This window comes from Neodiprion virginianus, chromosome 1 (genome assembly GCF_021901495.1).
Source record: "Neodiprion virginianus isolate iyNeoVirg1 chromosome 1, iyNeoVirg1.1, whole genome shotgun sequence".
NCBI lineage: Eukaryota > Metazoa > Arthropoda > Insecta > Hymenoptera > Diprionidae > Neodiprion > Neodiprion virginianus.
In genome coordinates, this window is record NC_060877.1 from 11,892,943 (window position 1) to 11,910,266 (window position 17,324).

General features: G+C 36.3%; 1 protein-coding gene across 1 annotated transcript in view; it reads left to right on the forward strand.

The window, feature by feature from the left end:
• LOC124299184 (neuropeptides capa receptor-like) overlaps window positions 1-16,234 on the forward strand; it is a 32,131-nt gene extending 15,897 nt beyond the window's left edge. The window contains exons 3-7 of the mRNA XM_046752188.1: window positions 7,384-7,474; window positions 8,343-8,542; window positions 13,492-13,737; window positions 15,165-15,516; window positions 15,675-16,234. Of these exons, the coding sequence (XP_046608144.1) occupies window positions 7,384-7,474; window positions 8,343-8,542; window positions 13,492-13,737; window positions 15,165-15,516; window positions 15,675-15,870 (1,085 nt within the window). The 3' untranslated portion in view covers window positions 15,871-16,234. The remainder of the gene's footprint in view (window positions 1-7,383; window positions 7,475-8,342; window positions 8,543-13,491; window positions 13,738-15,164; window positions 15,517-15,674) is intronic.
• The last annotated feature ends 1,090 nt before the right edge of the window (window positions 16,235-17,324 follow it).

Sequence of the window (17,324 nt, forward strand, 5' to 3'; positions counted from 1 at the left end):
AGCATAGCATCATCTATACCGATGAAATTGTTATCTTTCAGTCTAAGAGCTTCAAGCAATCGAATCAACTTGGCGAACAATTTTTTGGTCAATTCAAGACCTTGCGAATACTTACCTTCAGTTAAAGTGCTGCAATATAATGGCAACATGCTAAAAACAGTTTAAGAAAGTGCGTTCGGAAAATTATCAATTTGGACAAGCCATGAAATCAATGTTCAATGGAAATTTTACATAAAAATTGGTAACTGAAAATTATCAGTTTAAATTGAGGTCTGTACACATTCGAATAGATTAGTCTGACAGAATATAAAAGGGCCCTGAAATGAATTCGGAATATTATAATTGTTTTATCATGAATTTCGATCACGGTCGAACAGTCGTAAAATTTTCTCCTCAATCGTTAAATGTACGAAAATTCTATTAACTTGTTGAAGTTTCTGTCTCTAGTATACGTTAATTCCCCTTTACAGAAATATATACTTTTCACTAGTTTACGGACTTGTTATAATTTACGGGACTTTTTGCATAGAATTTAAGCTACTTATAAGAATTTCGGTACTGAATTATCAGTACAGATTCACAAGTTTTATTTATTTTAATATAAACTTTCTTTAATCAGCATCAATTCGTTATCATTTGCTTGGCATCGAAACTGCACACTTAGAAAATTCCTTTGATATCAACCAATCTTTCAAAAAAGATTCGTTTTAACGCGGCGATTTTTTGTCCTTATTCTTGTAAGAAAATCAAATATTCCCTCAACGAACGTCACTCAAGGGTTCAACTTCACAGTAGGTATAATTCAAAGAAACTTACAGTATCCTGAGTGGTAGAGATTTTAAAGTGTCGCTGGTCCGTTTTCTAATTCCCAAGGTGTAAAAGCGCCGCTTTCTGGCAGAGTTTCGTGTCGTCTTTTTACTTCGATTTCTTTCTTCCTACGTCACCTGAAGTTCGTTAATGAATATTCAGCGTGATACGGATAGAATATGGTAGAGAATATAAGAAAATGTTACTACCGTACGGTGCTTTGGGCAGGTACGGAAAAATCCCACGAAGATAGTTTTACCATTAGCCGAACAGCATTCATCTAGTGAAAAATGTTTGGAAAATTACTAAGCCATTTTATTTTACATCGTATTAAGAGTTTGTGCGCTTGCCAATGGCACGATTATTCAAATGGGATTTTTTCACCTCTCTAGCGCATATAGATCTGTTATTCAGAATTATAAGCAGTATTAATAAAGTCATACCGATATATTACGCACGAGCTAAAATATGATTTGCAATTATAGTTTTGTGAACCGGAATGTCCTAAGCGAGGCTCGATCTCGTATATCCACGCTTTCACAGCCTCACTTGTAATATTTATTTTCTACCAAACGACAGACATAATAAACAAATTTCTTTTCTTGCACAAAGTTGAACAATGATTATTTTTATTAATTTCAAGGTTAACCAGTTGTAAACATAATATGGAACACCAACCTTAGATATGTGAGCAAAATTATTCATACATCCATTCGATGATCCGAAATTTATTCAAGGTATAAATTATTGACGAAAAAGGTGTGTCTGTTTGAAACCATGCTTCTGAATTGTCTTTCTTTGTCAAAATTGTTTCTCTTTGCATTTATTGACCGAAGTTTTCTCAACATTGTAACTTAGCTGTTATCTTTACGCTGTGCATCTCACGAGCAGACGGTGTTAAAAGATGTATCCATTGCAACGTAATGAACTCTGGTCAGAGGTTTCGGTGATCCATGGATGAATTCTCGTCGTATATGTAGATTATTGGTTTCCAGTACTGGACCACTGTGAGGATCTCGTGTTCCTTTGACGACTTGTTTAAGGGGTTAGGTGGGTTTCAAAATTTCAAAAAATCGAATTTTTTTTTTGTTGCTTATCTTATAATTAAATATGTTGAGAATATTTCTTTAAAATTTTAAAACGTGTCAGGTGATGGCACGTGGAAAAAACGTGGGTTTGCATCATTATACGGTGTAAGTATGATTATTGGCTACTATTCTGGAAATCTTCAATCGCGTTTTTCTCGAAACTACATTTTTGAAATCGGTAGTCACGATTTCTCGAAAACTTATGAACCGATCTCTTTCAAATTTTGCACACTTCTTCAAAATAACATTATCTAGTGCTTGAACGAAGGAATTTTTTTTTTTCTATTCCAAGTAATTTTTCAAGGCCATGAACGGTCCAAATTTTACTCAAAATAAGGGTTTTTTGTTTTCAACGCCGCCAAAAATGTAATTTTTGTTTTTTTTTTTCCTTCGTCCAAGCACGAGTTTTAAACATCTACTAACAGAAAATTTTTGGTTTTTGCATTTCAGATGAATCTGTCATGAGTTATCCTGACTACGTCGAGAGAACTTTTTTTTGAGGGGTCATAGCAGACGACGTGTCCACGCCTTAATTTTCAATATTTTTCAATGAAAATTTCACAAACTACTTATAAAATATGTATCTTTTATGTATTAAATTGATGGAATGAAATATTCTGTTGATTAGATAAAAAAAAATTCATAAAAATGTACCTATTTTGAGCTTTTGAAACCCACCTAACCCCTTAAGAGAGAGCATTTTAAAAAAAAACCGGTGTAATTGGCACAGGCTTCTGTCACGTGACAGATACCACAAGTCAAACTCCTTCCAGTCGTTATTCCGACTCTGACGCCGGAATACCTAAATAGTTCGACAAGATTTGATGACGACTGTCGATAGAGTACTTTGAAAACCAGCGAAAGATCTTATACATAAATAATTCAGTCCACTGAGACATGAACTTTGAGTAAACGAACCATGTTTAATGAAATCGAAGAATCTTATTCACGAAGGGAATGAGGCACGTCGTTTCAATGCTAACGAAGCAATGCCAGCTTCGGATCTTCTTAGCGGGTCGCTACTTATTTCAACTTTGTTAATAAGTTTTACTGTTCAATTGGTGGGGTAATCTTAAAAAATCAATCCGTCTCAATTTCCTCAATAACAACGAAGTGATTTGTCTTAAAGTAGAGTCGCACGTTGAAAACGGTTTCGCATTGATTCGCACTCTTTAAATTGAAGGGGGTGCACGTAACCACGCGTCCACGTATCTCGAATGCGAAAAAGGGCAAAACTGCCCCATTCTATACGTAATTCTGAACAAAAACACTCCGACAAATTTTCTTTAGACATGGAAATAAAGAAATGACATGGATTCTACGGAATAGCATTAGTAAATACGTAGAATTCATGCCGTTTCTTTATTTCTGCATCAAATGAAAATTCGTTGAAGCCTTTTTGTTCAGAATTGCGTACAGAATGGGACTGTTAAGTCTCTGACATTTGGAGATAGATACGTAAACGTAGAAATCGACCAGGGCACTCCCTTGAGGCAAGAGAGAATTTCTTTCCATTTCTGCACGGATCGATGCAAATTCAAACATCATTTCACGTTTGGTTTGTTCAGGCAAGTTGCTCCCTCACCGTTTATCTCCCTTTTAATCGTAACGACGTTGCAGAGCGTAACGTAACTTTGAGTCGCTGTTTGCGAACCACGAGATAGGCACGAGAATCAAAATCAAGGTAGGGAAAATACAAACATGCAAGCATCAGGGACAGCAGTGGTTGCCCGTATTCTACGTTCATACGAGTTATTTTTCATCGTATCTATTTTATCATTATAAAGCGAGCAGACCACGTAAATCGAAAAAACTGACAGTTAATCGTAATTGAATTCTACTCATTTTCCTGAATATCTGGCAGTTAACTCTTTTGGCGACTGCGTGACAGCGGTGAGGGTTAAACGATTTGAACTCAACTTAAATACAAGTCAAAAGTTCCGAACCTGGAGAACACTCAAAGTTTGAATCGAATAACATCACCACTTTTCGAAGTACCCTAATTTCGCGAAAGTTGAAAGGTATGGTAAAACGGGTTAATAACAATTCCCGGAGATGAAATTTCGGCTCTAACGTAGGCCTGCAAAGTCTTAAACTGGGTACGGACTTGAGCATATTTTCCCGCACGAACTGTATGCGCGTAAATATGCTCAAGTGTGTACCCAACTTTGCGTTCGTTAGGGGGTGAAATAGAAACAACGGAGGATTATTTTGTACTTAAAAGAGATGCTATTCTAGGCCTAAGCTTGGCAGATGTTTCCATTTCTCTCACGGTTAGGATCAAAATAGAACGTCTTCAAGACCTCCGCAGGACCTCTGTATCCTTTACCGTAAAATCTAGTATTATATTCGTTAGAAAATTATCGCATACAGCAAATAACGATGAATATAAAGCAGCGGTGGACAATATCTATAATAATTTGCATCACGGCATGATATTGAATAACTTTACACTATGTGGCAATATACGGAATATTGATTATTGATAACATGTCATTGTCCTGACTACATCGCACCAATACTCTTTAGGCAAAATCGTATGCACCTATGTTGGTTGGAAGGTTTGGGTGGCCAACACGAAGCGTGGTTTGGTATTGCATGCTGCGGCCTGATACAACTTATTGTTTATCATTAAATGGCCGCATAATAAGAATACATACGTTTTTCTCTAGTCACGAGACTCATGTTTCATTTACAGTACCTAATATTAATACTGCTGGTTTACAATTTTTCGTTGTGAAGTATAAATATTTGTTTTGTTTATATATATTAATGAGATATAGAGACAGTTATATACGAGGGGAAGGTTAAGAATTTGAGTCGGTAATCATAATAAAATGGACAGGCATACCAAAAAAGCGAGAAAAATGATAATTACGACATTGTTACATCTGACATTGAATTAGATGAATAAAATATAAATAACGATAGAAATCGTTTGATCATTCATTCCAATGAATTTCACTTTTCTAACTCTCTGATCATGTAAATATATGGACATTAAATCATCGATTTCGTTACATTTAAAGTTACACACTCGTACATTCATTCGCACAATCATACACAGAGTGAAACACGCCCTTTTAGTTAATTATTTCCTTTGTATCAATTGGTTGTTGTATTTTAATTTGTTTGACAATTTCTGATTATTCTCAACAGTTTTTTAAATTAAATTAACGGTTTTATCACTTACGCATGAAGTTTGACCCAACAGGTTCCGTTATTGATGTAACATCCACTTATAGTGTTTTTTCTGATGTGCGATCGTCAGACCGTTCCTGTGAGATGTTCGTTTTCGAAGATTAGTGTAAAAATTAGTTCAAAATTATAGAAATGACGTATTAAATTTTGCTCCACTACGAGGAATGAAATTGGTGTTTATAACAGTCAGGCGTCTTCTCGTCGAGTCACAAAATTGGTCAACATCAGCTACCATTATGGGCGAAGTTTCGCGCACACTTCTACAATCACATATTATCGTCACAGAGGGATTGATTCCACTTTCAGCTGACATGAAATCTCAATATTCGCGCGCAACTTATAATAATCCATTGAACACTTTCAAACGCGAAAACAAAATGCGCTACGGCGCCCCTGGTGGCAGACGCAAAAGTTAATCAGGACTATGCCAGAATTTCGAAGAAAAACTTGTTGACCAAACGCTCTGCGATACGCGAGAACTTTAAGGTCGTAAATAGTAGTAGAAGGATTAGGTAGGCCATGTAGGGCCAGAATAGGTTGTAGTGGGATGTCGAAGATCATATTAGAAATAAATATCGAGCACGTAGGTCTCAAGGCTTTGAATAACGACTTAATAAGGCTTTACTTACTACATGCATATATCTACCGTGGGATCAAAATTTCGACTCAGGTCCGAAATCCCGAGTCACTAAAGTTTTCTGAAATGCGAGAAACTATGCGAATTATAACGATCGCCGTCTTTATCATTTATCATCCTAATTGTTTTAGTCCGTATTCGTATCTTTCACAGACCGAAAGAGTGAGCGATTCGATGAGAATGTAGAAGATGCTTGAGGATCACTTGAGTGAAAAGGGCAGAACAGACAGTGATCCATTCCAGCTGTAGTTGGAATGGAACTGGCAAAATTCAAGTGAACTTGGCTGGTTGGTTCAACGATTGAAGCGGAGACAAATTGGATAACCTCATTAAGTATCTGTTTGAATCCGACTCTGCTCCCTTCATAACGGTATTGTGCCCATGGAATTTCATTAATTGTTATCCGTGAATCGATATACATAGCGTAGCATCCATGACCATAGACGGCTAGTTGTTTAGTGCAACGTGACTGTTTTCATTACTTCTTTACAGCCAATGTTGGATTTTCACTGTGGAAGGATGCAAGGCCATGAAGTAGTTAATTAGTCCAATTAAGAACGAGAGGCTTTGTTGACAATATTTCTTCGAATTACGGTGCTTTGTATAATAAGTAAAAATTCTGTTCTGCTCATTAAAAAAATGTAATTTCTTACGTTTGAATATTTGTAATCAAATTCACACAATCGAGGACGAATGAAACAAGATTACTGTGAAAAGGAACCCATTCTTCTGTTTTTTACCGATAAGACTTGCTAAAATCCGCTCATTTTTATCAGGGATTGGCCAAGACATCTTTTGAAATGTTTAAGCACACTCTAAGTATCAGTAAGTTTATAAGTATCATTTGCAGTGTACCTACCTCCCTCATCTCACGTATATGACGGAAGACTGTGGCTATGTAGGTTTGCGCGGAGTTACTTTGAAATAACTTCGGTAACAAGAGATTGTCGAAGAGACTTAATTACATTGTTCGTTCAAATATTATTTATAGAGTCTTTCGCAAGAGCCAGAAGAAGGTTCATTTTGATTAAGCCGATGCTTGTGAACTTTTTCTATGCAGTTAAATACGTTACTTGCAATAACTACAGGAATCTTTGGATGTTGGAGAAAAAACCGGAGTGAATGGAAACCATCACTTTCACTTACGTTTTTTGATTTCCAATTTTCCACTGAGAAGAGCGCAGTTTTTGTATTCGAAGATTCAAATAAGACGTAGTTAAACATTGTTATCAGTTCTTGCGCAATATGTCAAGATGTAGAAAGACTTTTTCTACAGCCTAAATTCACAAACGAATTGCAGTACTTTTGTATTTCAACCTTCAGATAATTCAGAAAAAAATACAAAGTGCAATGAATCTACGATTTTGATAAGTAAAGTCCTTCTTTCAAAGCCAAAGTTCGTAATTCTCTGTGCACTGAAATTTTCTGTACGTAATTCTGCAGATTTAAATTTTTTTCAAAAGTAAACGAACCACGCTGCTGAATAACTGAACTTTACTATATTTTCGTATAGTTTTTTCTAGATAAAAATTCAAGAATTACGTGATGTTACGGAAAATTCACCGAGGTCAATATTATTATGAATTCGAATGACCTGTACATTTTTTTAAATTAAACCTTTCTAATGGAGATGTTTTTTTCTGTTTACAGGCCTGCCTAACGAGCTGAGTCAATTTTGGCGGCAGTATCCTTGGACACTTGGGTTGGCATTATGTAAGCTCAGAGCTTACGTTTCTGAGATGTAAGTCACAATAATGGTAGATTCAGGGTTGAGTCTGCTAGCATTCGAGATTTTTTATAATCAGGCAGTTGGTTATCTGATTATTATAAAGTACCAACAAACGAAAAACTGCTCACTTCACCAAGGGTGAAATATGTGCTTCGTTAATTCATATGAATGTGGCTTTCCTTGATGACGCAGATTATGCAGTTCCGATCACTCTTATGTTGAGTCAAATGACATATTTCTTTCATGAAAATTGAGAAACATTTTTGCAATACCTGACCGTCACATTTGGTTTAAATTCAACAAATCCTATCTCCACGTGTTGGCATCAAAAGAATCATTAGCATGTATACCGGAACGTGTATTCAAACAGACTTTTTTATATTCAGCTCACTGCCTACGACCCTTTGGAATTTTTTTCAATCTGTGCCCCTTTGTCATATTTATCAGTTTAAACCTTTTTCATTGAATCACTGCCACATTGCTGTGCAGTACGAGAATCGGATACTTTCTTTAAAGACCTAGTAGCTCTGTGTTTGGGAGTTTGTCTTTACACGAATCATGAATTGATTTGAATTGAATTCTCTAGAAAAGTCTTTCTAACGATATATAAACAGTACCGATAAATAGTTTCTGTAATATGGCTCGTGGTCGCCCGAATATAAAGTCTGTAAGTTTTCATCAACAAATTTCGTTTTGTAAGTCTCTCAGTTGATCCGATCCACAGACTCACCGAGAGTTCAATAACTCTTTCGAAAGATCTGCATTCGTTCGAAAATATAAAAAATTAGCGTGTCTAAAAAAACAAGTTCCATGTTTTACTAGGTATAAATTTTGAATAACAACTACTGTATCACTGATCCGCGTATCCGACTGTCATCAGGTCATCCTACGTATCGGTTTTGACAATCGTGGCCTTCTCGATGGAAAGATACCTAGCGATTTGTCATCCCCTGCACCTTCACGCAATGAGCGGACTGAAGAGACCGCTTCGGTTTATCCTGGCAGCATGGCTCGTTGGAATTATCTGTGCAATTCCATTCGGTGTCTACATGAAAATCAACTACTTGGATTATCCTCCAGGTTGGCACAAATCATCGTTTAATACACTATTATTCGCCTCCTTGAACAGCTTCGAGTCGAGTGACCTTGGTTATGACGTACATCTACCTTAAAAGATCCCAAAGGATCGTTCTGAGTGTCAGACATTAATATCAACCGCTGACAAGGAGTTCCTTGCGGATGCCATAAATCGAACCAAATTGGTGTTTCATTCTTTATCTTTTATTCTACCATTTCTCTCTATCTAATAAAAAAGTTCTGAACAAATGAACAGGTAAAAAAGATTATAATAAACATAGTATAAAGAAGATTATAATAACAATAGTATATGAATGAAGTTGGCGGTGGGGTGAGATGCCGAAAACAAGACAAAAAGCATCCAGCAAACAAAACTTCCTTTGACAGCTATTATCGGTTGTTTATGACAGTCTTTGACAAATATTTTTATGGGTATCTGTTTCTGACACGCAAGAAATAAACATGCAAACGAGAATTATCAAGATGATTCCCGACGGGAATTGTCTTTTTCGCGCGCCAGCGTATCGTGTATACGGCACTCAAGATCGACACGCAGAGGTGAGACTGAGTATCGTTTCAAATATATCATACCGGCAAACATGTCAGCAGAAGTAATGAAACAGAACTCGAGGAGAGTTATATCAGAGAAGAAATAGGTTTTTTCGGATTCTGTAAATCCTTGATCCGGTTAACCACTAAGTAAGGGCCTTCCCAGTTCCTTTGTAGTTTCGGACATCGTCCTTTCTGTCTTCGAGGTTGAAAGAGCCAGACAGAATCTCCGGGATTAACTTTTATATCCCTGGCTCGAATATCATAACGAGTTTTTAATTTGTCTAAAGCCATAGAAATTCTACTTATAGCAAAGCTATGAATTTCTTCTACTGTGGGGAAAATAATACCTATAGCAAAATAAGTCGTCAAATGCAATTGGGGATGGATGGCATCGGGGGTTTTGTACATGTGAGTGGATTCGTTTACGAAAACAATCTGAGCAGACCTGCATAGGGAACCAATAGCAATGTCGCGTTGACCGGAAACAACCGATCAACAGCTGCAGACCTGTCATCAAATCAGCACAAATAAATTCACCTCTCTAACAGAAACTGTATAAGGAAATAGTGAGGCGAGAAGCGCGCAGGGGCGAAGCCCCTAGTATTTTCAAATACATCCATGCAAGCCGTGCGTGGAATTAGATAATATATCGATCTTTGGGATCTTTTTGGATCTTATACTCAGTGAGATGATTGCGTTCAAAATTCATAAAAAATACGTTCGATGAGTGTGCAAAGCTCTACAGTTAAAATTGTGTACAATAAAGTATGCGTTAGAAAAACTTTTAGTTTTGAGAAAGAAAATCTATGCTTAACGGTGTGAAAGTATTAAATATGAAAATATTAGTACAACTCGATATCAAAATCTGTCGTTGCAAGTAAAAATTGGTTAAGGGAAAGCTTTGTGGGGAACATCGGAGAATAGAAGATTGGTTTGCAGCTTTTTTAATCACAAGCATAATCGTACAACGAGTTATTTGTTGGGTAGAAAGTAGAAAAAGCAAAAACAGACTTTTAAGGATGTTGGGAAATTCTGGTAGTACCAAAAGTAACATGTTACTAAAATTAAACTGCCTGTCATTATAATTCAATTTACGGTGGATTTAGACAGTGACTAGACTATATAACAGAGGATTTCAAAAAAGCGTGGGACATTTATACAGTTAAAGAATTGCAGTCACGAAATTGATTACGACGACAGCAACAGCAACATCAACAACAACAACTTTATAGCATAACAAAGTTGAGGGTTTTTAAGTTCTGACACATGCGAAATTTAGGTCGTGCTTATCGAAGAAAAGAAACAAAATAAAAACTCGAACTTTTAGCATGTAACCTCACCATTTAAAATCTTTTGAAATCTCTTGAAATCTTTTAAAATTCTCTGAAATCATCTGAAATCTCTTGAAATCCTTTGAAACCCTTTGAAATCCTTTGAAATCTGAAATCCCTTGAATTCTTTTGAAATTTTTGAAACCTCAAAATTTTTTGAAGTACTCAGAAATCTTTTTAAATCTATTGAAATCTTTTAAAATCCTTGAAATCTTTTGAAATCTGCTGTAATCATAGAAATCCCTTGAATTCGAGTAGGATACCTTTCGCTGCATTCGCAGCTTTCTCATAGGCTGATCTTTCTAACCTCGAACTCACTCTTATTGAGGCGCACATCGTGCGTTGTTTCACTGAGTCCAAAACTTAATAAATTTTTGGAAATCCTGCATTGGCTTTGAGCCAAAATATTCTTGAAAGATGCAGCTGTGATAATGAGCATGAAAAAACTATTTTTACAAATTTTTAGGCTATAAGCCCTCTTTAAAAGCCAATTTTGTTTGCAAATTGAACATCTGTCCAGGCAACAGTTATCTTGTAAAAACAAGGAAAATATTTAACAGTTTGTCATGATGCAAAATATTACAAAAAATCGTCAAGTCCAGACTTTAATATACTGATATGCAGAATGGAAAGCGATTTTCTTACATGATAGAGGTTTGCGAAATTTGTTTTTTTTCTATCATCGTCTTCGAAATAAAAAGTACACTCAAACGATAATAAACCGTGTCCAATTGCTAGTTAATTCTTCGATCAGGAATTTCGAGAGGTTTCTCTGTCTAGACGTCCTAAAAAACAAAGATAATCTTCGAGCCTTATGCTTGAAAATAAAGACAGGTAATATGAATCGAACTACGTACATACTTTCACTGAATATGATGTGCTGTATTCATGCAAAATAAAAAATTTGTACTCGATGAGGAACTGCGAAATTAACAGTGCTTCATCGTGTACATCTCTGTACCTTTGTAAAACAAAATCTATACCCGTATAACCTTTAACAAGAGCAGGCAAGCGTATGCATCGTGATCTTTATTAAATCCTTCCAAGCTTTGGCTTTTAAATTTAATATCAAGTACGAATTCATTGAATGACTCTGTTCGAGCAGTGAATTTCATGAATTGTAAAAGAGGCTACATCAAGTATCATTCGCTTTCTCCGAAATTAGGTTGCCAACAATACGTCTGGTATGCTTTTAACATTGATTCAATAGCTGGCGTATGGGGCATTCCACGTCTAATCTCAGGATCAGTCAAATCTTATTAATAAAATGACGTCGTTCTTTGTTACGATTATGTGCGATTTTTTGTATAATTTTATTTGAGACGTTAGCAGCCGTTTAAATATATTCGAAAATCGACAACGTCCGTGTTTCAATCCAACATAACTCTGGAATTTAGATCGTAGAAGAGTTTCATTCTTGAATGAATTTTGACGTCGTAATGTGCAGAATATTATGGAAGTCCCTGAAAGTTGATAAAATATAAAAGGTATAAATATAATATATTTTATATAAATATATATAATTATAAAATAAAAAAAAAAGGATATAATCACACGCGTAAATTCTTTCCCCGTCCGTAATACACGTGATTTTTTGGTCCCGGTCCCTTTCAAAATTAGCTTTTCACGCATGTTGAGTGGGTGGAAAATTGGCGATGTCACAAGCGCGAAATGGGATTTTTTTAAAAGTGATCAGATGAAAAAAAAATGTCAGTACATGAATAACGAAATCGGCAAACTCAAAGGAAACAAAATGCGTAATCAAAAAATCTGTTTATTCGGTGGTTTCTGAAAATTTTAACGGTTAAAACAGTGTCCGACCCCCGTTTATTCCAAACTCTATGGAAAGCTTCTGCCTATTAGGACGCTTTTTTTCAAAGAACTGTAATACTTCCATTTTCGAGTTAAATCATTTTGAATTTTAAAATTCACTCAAAATTGATACATTTTTCTTATTATCATCGGGGTTTTTTTTTATGGTCCACAGTTTGCCAACTTATTATGAATTGAAAGTGGAAAGTTGTCAATTTTTCAATATATGCTAACGTCTAAATGCCATTGAATAAAAATTCACAGAGTCACACACATTCTTATCAACTTGTGACATCTCAAATTGTGCTCGAAGAACGTGACATCTCGATCGGGATTAAATTTTTCATTGATACGGCACTGGAATTTAGGGTGCATGAAGTATACGAAACATTTTTTCCAATGGAGGAAATAATTGTTTCAATCATTTTCTCATCTGTTTAACCTTTATAGTGAGTTCGATTTTACGTGAAAGTTTTTGACCATTAAAACAGTAAACCCAATGCAGGGTCCTGTGTAAATATTATCCCAATTCCGTAGTGTATATAATTTTTGTGTTCATTGCATAAATTGAAAAATTCAATGTAATTAGCATATTAGAATTGAAGAACATTTGTTTGTTCGATTTTATGTGAAAATTTCTGGTTCCTCGTTACGAATGCTGAGTAAATAAAAAAATGATTTTAACAATCATTGATTCCATCGGAAAAAAATGCTTCGTATAATTCATGTATCCTAGATTTCAGTGCCGTATCAATGAAAAATTTAATCTCGATCGAGATGTCACGTTCTTCTTTCACAATTTGAGATGTCGCGTTCTTCGATACTGCCGTTGAGTTGATAAGCTCGTTATCAAGCGTCGAATGCTATACCGGGACAATCTCTTGGTACTTGAAAATCAACCGCGCATGCGCCAAATAATTCAATCTCATTGGTCGGCGAAATATTTCCACAGCGATATTTACGTCTGGGATGCAGGCGGGCCAACGTACGCAAAATGTGTACGTTTGAATTTTCAAAGAGCATAAGCATTAAATGCCGACCGTTCTTTGAAGAATCAACTCTCCGACCCAATGACAAATGCTTCCCAAACCTTTCCCATTCACTATCTCAATTATTAGAGAATCTAACCTCAAAAATTCGTATCAAGCACATCGTCGCCAGAACAGCCGATAAAACTCGCGCATGCGCGGTTGATTTTCAAGTTTAAGAGATTGTCCCGGTACAACTAAAGGTATCGATCGCATTGTTTATTTTCAGGTTCTCGCAACCCTTTACTAGAATCAGCCGTCTGCGCCATGCTGTTCCTGCCGGATTTTCCCATCTACCAACTGAGCTGCGCAATATTTTTCTTAGTACCAATGATCGTGATTTTGGTTCTTTACACCGCGATGGGTTTGCAGATTCGTAAAACCACGAGAAGTACCCTTGGGCAAAATGTCGACGGTGTCGTCCACGGTGAAGTTCGTCAGATCCAATCGCGCCGAGGCGTCATCCGAATGCTGAGTAAGATTATTTCGTAATTCACGCAGTCTTAATGCAGTGGCATCCTGGCTAGTTCTCAAAGACATGGTATTACAGTTACAGCAGTGACACCCTCGTCACGTTACCTAATATCTTTATAACTGTTTCGCGAACAAAAATTGCATCTCTTACCATCATCGTAAACAGTTAACACCGACATCCAGAGAATCCTCCTGAGATCCAAGTTTATACGTCGTAAGATATCTTTGAAATGCAGTTCGATTAAATAAACATTAATTTTTTTGTCAGATTTTTCCACTTGTAATATTGTAACGAGTCCACGTATCCTATTCCTTTGCCTGTGAATTCTTAAACCCATGAAGCACTGATGGAGATTTGGATGAGACGGAGGAAGAGAGATTGGAGAATTCCCGTTGTTAAAAATTGGCAATGACAATGATCGATTCCTTCGGTCGAGTTTACTGTTTTGAAAAGATGGTACATGACTAGTTTCCTCCTTTGTATCGTTATGTGCCAATGTGAATATTAATAATTATTGGCGATGTCGTGAAGTGTAAATATTGGAATCCTTACAAGTCATGATCTGAATTCGTACCAAATGCTTAGATAAATAAATACATGTCCAGCGAAGGGCTCACACCAAGGGCCGAAAAGTTGACAAAGTTTCTCTGATCACAGTACATTTGCGAGATTTCTTCCTACATTCAACACCGACGTAACAATAACGGTAATTTTTTTTAATAATAACGATGATTAGGTCCAAGCGAATGTCACAGGCATTGAGTTGGGAATTTATTGCATGGAACGTGTTTCAAGCACGTAATAATTTTCAGCATACGATCGATTCTGAACCACATTGTGGGAAGTAGCGTCAATATATTTTTTATTAAAAAAATGTATTATTAAAATGTTAGTTGGAGATAACAAGTTGTTGAAAGAAATTCTGTGATACGATGTTTTTGAGTCAAATTCTGAGGTACGATCTATGTCTTTTAACCCTTTAATTCATATTGAAAGGATCGAAGTACGTACTTTTGCACGAAAAAAAGCATTTTCTGCTAATCTGCCATGAAAATCCGAATGTCTCTATCCTAAAAAACGTATCTTAGACGCATCGTGTATTGTGACGGATACCAAATCGCTACTGTTAAATCCGCTCTTCACACTTTATATGCACGGTTTACGCAAACCAAAGGTTTCCCTCGAGATAGCGAGATTTGGCGGGTGTGAGAAACAGCGTGACGATGTTTAGCTGACGATGAGAGTTAAACAACCTCCCGGGGGGCGTTTCGTTCCGAGACCAAAGTGGAATTGATTCTACCTTTGGCAAAGATCTGAACTTTTCGAAAACGAGCGGGTGTCTGAAGAGCTCGACAGCGGTCGAGAAAGCCAAATTAGGCTAGTCTGTGTGAGCTTTGATCTCAAATTTGACGTGTCATTATTTGCAGGCGCTGTTGTCATCACGTTTTTCCTCTGCTGGGCACCATTTCACGCGCAGCGTGTTCTTTACGTCTACGGTGTGGCGGAGAATTGGAAATTTTACGACAAGATGAAGGAACAGATCTTCGTCACGAGTGGTATCCTCTACTACTTCAGTGCTACGGTTAATCCCATCCTTTACAACGTCATGAGCGCCAAATACAGAACCGCTTTCAAGGAGCTTCTCTGCTGTTGCTTCGGTGGTGCGAACCAGTCAAAACGCAAAATCACGCTCAACACGTATTCTCTTTGTCAATGCAACTCAGGTGGTAGTACACAATTAACGCAACTCGGAAGTTCCAAGCATCCTTCCTCGGTTAGGTAAGATTTTATTTTTTTATATTCTTTTTTTTTTGATTGGAAGTGGGGTCAAGATTTGTCGAGATTCGTTCAATAAAGTGAAAGTATTTGTTGAATGGCTTCCAATGTGGTACCACTTTCTCTACCAATTTCATCTACGTATGCTTGCTAATTTTTAGATGCACTATTCACGGTACGAAGAAATCTCCTCAAATGAATTCGGGAAAGAGTGGATTTCCTCCATCAAAAGGCCTCGACTCAGCAGAAAATGGTACCAAGGAACCCCTTTTGAACAGCGGATCTACGGTTGAGGAAAATGGAAACGGTCGACCACCTTTACAGCCTTCAGACTCCACTGCGAGCAGCAATTTGTGATCCCACAGTAGTTGTATACTTTGGAATAGAATTCCTTCAAAGTCAGGCACTTCGGATATATATTGCCAATTATCGTAACTAACGAGCTGAGGGTGAGGTCAAGATTAAATCTATATTATTATATTTTTATCAAATTTTACACAAAATATTGTATCTTGTTCAATTTGAATGGAAATTGCCAAAGTGTGTGATGTTTAAAGAACACGATGCAAATACAATTTTGGAAGCTGCATGTTATGTGATAGTTTTTTCTACAGACGAAAATAAGATTAATTTTTCGATAATTTTTTCATGATCGGGTAAGCCATTGGAAGAATTGGAAATTGCGAATTAGTATCTTCGACTTGTATTAATACGCCATTCGCTACGGGTACGAACAACTTTTGGCTTTGGCCTTGAAAAAGGAAAGATAGAAATCCTGGTCTCCTAACCGTGGTCCACCAAAATTTCAGATTCAGCTTTAAAAAATTCTAAACTGTCAATCTTCATAAATGTATTGAGTAATTTTAAACGTTGATTGAACGAAGCAGTTGTCGAATTTAATTTTGTATGTAATCAACTCTGTAAATCTTCCATTGAAATTTCAATTGGTAAAATCCTCACCGGAGTTTCAAAAACCCAAAATTGAAGGCAATTGACGTTGATTGCAATTACTGTGGATATATTCACAATAGCATGGCGATGAAAAAAATTGGACAAACGTTGTCACGATTTCTTCAAAGCCGTGCAATTACTATACATTTTTCAACGATATTTCATACTGAAAAAAATCCAAGAAAATATGTATAATGCACGTCAAAAGTCTTTCGTAGACAAATAACGATTTTTTATGATAAAAATTGACCTGAAACCAAAATTTCACTTTATCGAAACGAAAGAATGTTTCTTTCAAAACAATAAGTCAGCGGCTCAACCTAATTGAAATAAATATCTCCTTGAATTTATGCATTATTTCTGCCAATGTTTGCGCAGGCAGACTTACTTTGTTATTTTCACCGCGTTCCACAATTGAACATCATATTTTATGGACAGTGTTTGTGCAGGATTATTTTTGATATTTAATTCTCGTAATTAAAGCCTTTTATTACTCCGAAGGAAAACAGCCTCGGACTGTCGAGTGTTCAAAATGACAAAACTTTCGAGTGAAATAATCCTGCAGCTATTTACGTTGCTTAAAACTGCTCTTCAGCTTTAACAATTATGCGAAAATTAAGGTGCTTTGCCGACTATTTGAACGGCTGGTGAACAGATAATTAGGCAATTGTCTTAGCAAGTCATCACAATATAAGTTTCTCCATTGATTTTCTTATTTTCGTTCAACTGTACGAGCAGAAGATGGAATTTTTTTCAACATTTATTTTTTTTTCTTTTATTTTTATTTTACTTTCATTTTGCATCACGGAGAATAATGAAGATCGTCTTTCCGGAAAGTGAGTGATCGAAGAAACGATGTT